Below are 5982 nucleotides of genomic sequence, written 5' to 3' on the forward strand. Positions count from 1 at the left end.
ACGCTTCACACTATTCGAGAAGCCACTTTTATCCATTTTATGTACCAATGTTTGATTGCACTTGCGTTGGATCAAATATATCAATGGTGGATAACTTTTTTTTTACTTGCCACTGGGTGTCATTTTTCTTTAATTTCAGCGTAGTTACAGTAAGAAGGCTTTGACTTTGGAATATATCAGGTTCTGGCTGACGAACTCTTCGTTTTTGACCAGGAGTCTTCTTTAAACCAGCGTCAGATGGCTTAGTATACTTGTCACATACAAAGAAGGGATGAACGACATAAATGCATCGAAATGTTGTTTTCCTTCAGTTGGGCCCCAAGGAAGCCATCTTGTCGGTTCAAGAAAAAAATGCTGTCATCCGGGTGCCAGTCTATACTTCCCTTGTCCATACAAAGCCTTTTCTACTTCGTCTAAGTAGTTTTTTTTAACCCACTTCGTCAAATTTTCACTCACACATTTAATATCGGTGGTGCTTGATAGGTCGCTAATTTTTTTTTCAACAGCATATGCTTTAGTTCTAAGCTGTTGCTGTAAAACTGTCCATCAATTTGAAGTTTTTCTCGTGCAGACATAACAAAACATTGCTTAAATATATCTGTTCTGTGTTTTTGAAACCACAAGTGAAAACCAAACTTGTCAACTTAATGTAAAAATCCCCTCATCATCGGCATCTGCAAGTCCTTTGCATTCTAGGGTGTTTATTTGCATACCATATATATCTCCCATTATTCTTCCAACGTTTTTTGGATTGATTCCCATACTTTTCAATTTTGTTGAATCTGCTTGTTGGAGGTGTTGCGTGCATCATAAATGGCTTGCATTATGCAAGATGTCATTTACACTGTTGGCGATTGAGTGGTCCAAATCATGTCCTACTTTTTTTATATTGACGAGTTTTGGTTCTGCAATCACAATCTCACCAACGAAACTTTGATAGGAATTCTTCTTGAATTGCCACTGACTCGGGCCTAAAAAATATTATATTATCATCAATAAAATAAATATAAAGTACATAGTAGGAGTTGATTTGGCAGTAGAAATTTTTTAACATATGTTAAAAAAGGTACCTGAGAATGTTGGATGTTTGCCACTGTCATCAATCAGTGTCTCATTCGTGTATGATGAATCAGTGAGCCACAATTTATCTGCCACTTTAAATGTTGTGTCGATGACAAATGCAGAGTTACCCAGACAACATAATCTGTACAGGTCATGAAGCATTAAAAGCATATAATTGAATGACATATAACATTCCCCGGTGAAACGTACAGAACGAACAATGGATCCATTGTGAAGTAAGTCGATCAAACTCTCTGCTTCGGTTAACGGTCGACAGTCTTTTTCTTTCGTTGCATTTGATGTATAGCATTGTGAACAACTTTGGGAGTATTTAGTACTTCACTTACAGATGATGCTAATACAGTTCTGTTGGCTTACTTTCACGTAAACCTCATCAGGTGCAACACCGTCAGCAAGCATACTTCCTACGTTAGTCAGGACGGATTTATCTTTCTTGTAATAGCCATTTGCATGGGGTTTGGTAGAGTTACCATGTCGTTCGATAGTGAATATTTCATTCTGATCACAAATCCAACAATTCAAGTACAAGTAATACTTGTTAGGTGGGACACTATTCTTCACACATTTCACTGTAGCGATCATATTGGAAAAGTTATTGCTGGAAAAGTTATTGCTGTAACGGTAATGCCAAATTAAACAATAAACATTTTCTTCATCGACATACTTCCTTATATAGACTGGCTTAGCAGTAGCTGCTGACGTGTCCCTTCACATTAATGTAAACTTTCCCATTAAGATCATCTTTATGAGTTATTTTGCATATATCACCGTTTACATAATAACATCTGGATGAATTCCCTCGTTTGGTATAAGCCCCATTATCATCTGCTCTTGCTGAGGCTATAAAAATCTTATCGGCGTTCAATGTGCACATAAAGTTATCTTTTCATTCAGCTGAAGTTTTCTTCGTTAATTCAAATTCATAAGGCTTGTTCAACAGTGTATTAAAGATGACATCAGCCTTATCAAACTCATCAATTCCATCGTTAGCATCTTTCCTAGAAATATTAGGCTTACTGTAAACTTAATTTAAATGTTTTAGTTGTACACTTTTTTTTATAAGAACCAGGAAATTTGGCTTCAGCCTGAAGTGCTCTTATTCTGTTCCTAAATTTTGACCATTTTTATTCTTCAGAAGTTAGTATCGTAAAATCGCAACAATTGATTCTGTAAAAATTTATAACTTAAAAAATATTTCTCCATGTTTGTTGCGTTTTTTAGAGAAAAAGAGAAAATCAAAAAAATTTCAGCCTTGTTATTGTTATTTTTATTTTGTTCTTATTTTTTAATATGATCATCAACCCGTCCATTCCGAAACTAAAGTTTGGAAAACTTACCAATTTAGTCCCAGGGTGTCCCTAGTTACTCACGCGGTGCAAAATGACTGTTGTCACCATCCCGTTTCCAAGTTGTTCGGCTACATGTGCATTGTAATGACTTTCTTAATTCAATATAAGATATTGACATCAAATCAGTGTTATTGACGTCGCGATGTTAAATTTGTCGATTAAAATATCAGACATAACTTTTTCGGCTACAAGACAGGAAAGGAAACACATCAACTTTGCCTACGGACAGCCGCCCACACAGACACAATCTCTTAATTTTTATAAGAGATCTCCGGTTGACACCACAAAAACCTAATCTGGCTTTCCAAATCCATTTTTATTGGTCTTTCAACATCCTGAAATGCTTTACTTGACACAGATGATTATGCAGTAGCATGATTCTGGTTTAGGGTGCGAGAACTCCTTGTTTCACATGACGTATTGAACACAAGAAATGATGATAAAGTGACAAAACAGCTGGCCGTTGTGAGATAGGTTGTCTAATGAGGGCTGGTTCATTATTATAGAGGTTGTAACCCTCCGAAGATTCTGCATAATAGCACCCCCCCCCCCTTTAACTCTGCCTCCCTATTGGACTGGGGTAACAAGTGGGACCGTCAAACCCAAAGACAAGACAAAAAGTGTAGCCCCCTTGTTGTGCTTCTTACAGGATCTCAAGAGAGAGAAGGGAGTGAGCAAACTCCTATATTACGGTAAAATAACCGGCCAAGGATTAGCTGGGGTAAATTAGAACCGCTAGGGAAGTTTATTCCCTCCCCCAATTTGTTTTTATGGCATGGAAAAAGTTAAGTCCTGGTAAAAAATAGTATGTAAAAGGATGAATTGTTCAAGTGAGATGAATTGACTTTTGAAATTCAGCGGTCGTTGCACTTAAGGCAAGTGTTTCGTTGATCTTTAATAAACGTCCTGCTTTTAAAGTACCTAAATGGTTAATCGTGGCGAATAATCTGTACTTGTTGCTAAAGGAAATTTCATCAGTAGGATGAGAAAGCACGAATAGCTCGTGGTGTTTCGTAGGCAGACAGTTCACCGATCTTGCATCTTTGAAAGAGGAACTATTATCTGAGGCATACCTAAGTAACTGAACAACAAGGACATCGCCACAACTGGAAATTTGTGTTTCAGTTGTGCTCTCCTGGTGTGATAAACACTGGGGGCAAAACCACTTGTCGTCGCCTACAAGCTGTTGCGACTGCGAAAATGCCTCGAAAGAGTCCCCTATTGACTTGCATGTTGGTAAAGTAAGAATTGTCTCCTTTTGTTTTTTAGAAGAGGAACACAAACGAGTGCTACAAGATGTTGTTGTTGTTAGACTAACAAAGCGAAGATTGCTAACCAAGGAAGAAGATCCAATTAGTTCGTCAATCGCTACGAGGAGGGTCTCAGGGACGTCTTGCGGATTGTTGTAATGAAATTCTTTTATGTTTGGAGTATGCATTCTGTTTTGCAAAGCCCGCAGGAAATTGGAGGGATCGCTAGGTGAACGGAAGCGATGTAAAAGGGACATATTTAGGACTATTGACTTCAGTAGTGGCGATAACAAAGAGTACTCTGATGGCAGTTGAAACCAAAGTCTTGGAAGGACAGTTAACACTTGAAAGATGGGCGTGGGCGTTGTTAGCTTTCTGCTTGGATTTGGTCTTTATATCACAGACTAACTGAAGGAATGAAAGTCTCGTACAAGTATTATATATTGTCTCACATTTATTTCTGTTCAAAGATGATCTAGGGAGACAGGGTTAGGGTCACAGAAGTGTGAGTATAAAGATCCGATGATGCAGAATCTGAATAAAAATGTCACATATCAAACCGAAATTTTATTTCCTAACAAAGCCAAATTTACCGATTCGGAGCTAGAAAAATTTGCAGTACGTAGAATAAGGCGAGACAAAATATCACGTGTTGATGATCGGCTCATTCTGACAAATGGGTCCCTGGAAAGTGTGCTGAGAAAGCGGATTATATTTCCTAAAATATAGAGTTAATTGCGTGTTTACTGCTTGCACTGAAGGAAATTCATCGTGACAAAATATCATTGATTCAAATTCTTCAAAAAATCTTGCAGGCTACTCTTTAAAAATCAAGATGTAGAAGCTGTTCCAGCATTTAAAGATGGGATATGCTTTAGATATTATTTTAATGCTATTGAAAGGCATCGGCATAAAAGAAAAGAGTGATTTGTATATTTAAGACTCGGATAATCTTTTATCACTTTACAAATCAGAGTGGCATGTAAAATTATCATTAGCATCGATGAGGACTCTCGACGATAACAAATTTAACACACAGGAATTCCTGCCTGTTAATTCTGACCTTCTTAAATTAAAATTGTAATATAAATAGCGAACATCCTCTTCGGTATCAGATTTGAGAGACAAATATGATGATTTGAGTGCATGAGAAGAATTGGCGTAGGTAGTGATCACTAGTCTTCAACAAACGCCGTGGTAACGAGGCATCATCCTTATTGTTGAATAAATTGTTGAAAAAAAAAACGGGAACAGTACACGATGGTATTTTGAAATCACTTACATCTACTGAAAGAAAGCTGATGAACCGGTAAAAATAATTATTTTTGTCCTTACTTTCTTCATAGCGATGAATAAAATGGTGGTGAAGAAGAAATTAAATTTGACGCGGACTTAATTTGCTAATGACAAAAAATATTGGCATGGCTTTCAGATGAAACTTGCCGAATTCGCCAAATCTTCTCCACGTCAAATTTTGTATGAATTAGGTACTATATTGGATGAAAATTTTGCGGCATCAGAATTTCGCGGTTTTGCAACGAGGTCCTAAAAACCAAGAAATTAAAACTCCGCGAAATATGGGTTTCCTAAAACCGCGATATTAAAATAATAAAAAATTACGCTTAGGCTCAATATTGTTCATGTGCGAGGGAAAAGGAGACGACAAGTCCAAGTGCGTCTGTCGCTAGATGTGGTCGCAGCCATGGACACAAGAGAAACAATTGTGATATGCGATTTAAATAGATTTGATGATGAAGTGATATAACTTGTCTAATGACGGCTGGTTAATTATTATAGAGGTTGAAACCCTCCGATGATTCTGCATAATAGCAAAACCCTCCTTTTTAACAAAGATTCTCTTAAAAAATACATTGACCATTAAACAAGCCGCGTAAAACAGTGGTATAACACAAAACACTAAAAACAAACATAAAAAGACAACAAACAAAAGAAAATAATTTACAAAGAGGTGGCTAGCCACCGCAATGATGAACTCAACCTGTTAGGTCTTTGGAAATAAGCTAGAGGTTGTACTCCTCTAGAGAAAATGCTAAAAACACAATTCTACCTTTTTTCAAGGAATTAACTAAAAATATAAAAAAATAAAACGGACACAACACATTTGAAAAGATGAACAGAACTTTAACCAAGGGCAGGTAGGTTTCGACCCATATTTCTGAACCTAAGTACCCTGGATATCTAGCTGGGTCACCTCGAAGACGTCCGCGGACGATCATTAGCAGAAACTATTAGGCAATTCAAACTGAATTAATAGGCACACGTAAAATAAATAAAACTTA

At 37.0% G+C, this 5982-nt stretch overlaps 1 protein-coding gene across 1 annotated transcript; it reads right to left on the reverse strand.

Moving 5' to 3' along the window:
- Positions 1-3258: 3258 nt before the first annotated feature.
- Positions 3259-3939, reverse strand: LOC130649342 (uncharacterized). The gene has a single exon (XM_057455641.1). It carries the CDS (start codon positions 3937-3939, stop codon positions 3259-3261), a length of 681 nt encoding a protein of 226 aa, XP_057311624.1.
- Positions 3940-5982: the final 2043 nt, after the last annotated feature.

Source organism: Hydractinia symbiolongicarpus, chromosome 1, assembly GCF_029227915.1.
Source record: "Hydractinia symbiolongicarpus strain clone_291-10 chromosome 1, HSymV2.1, whole genome shotgun sequence".
Classification (NCBI taxonomy): Eukaryota; Metazoa; Cnidaria; class Hydrozoa; order Anthoathecata; family Hydractiniidae; genus Hydractinia; species Hydractinia symbiolongicarpus.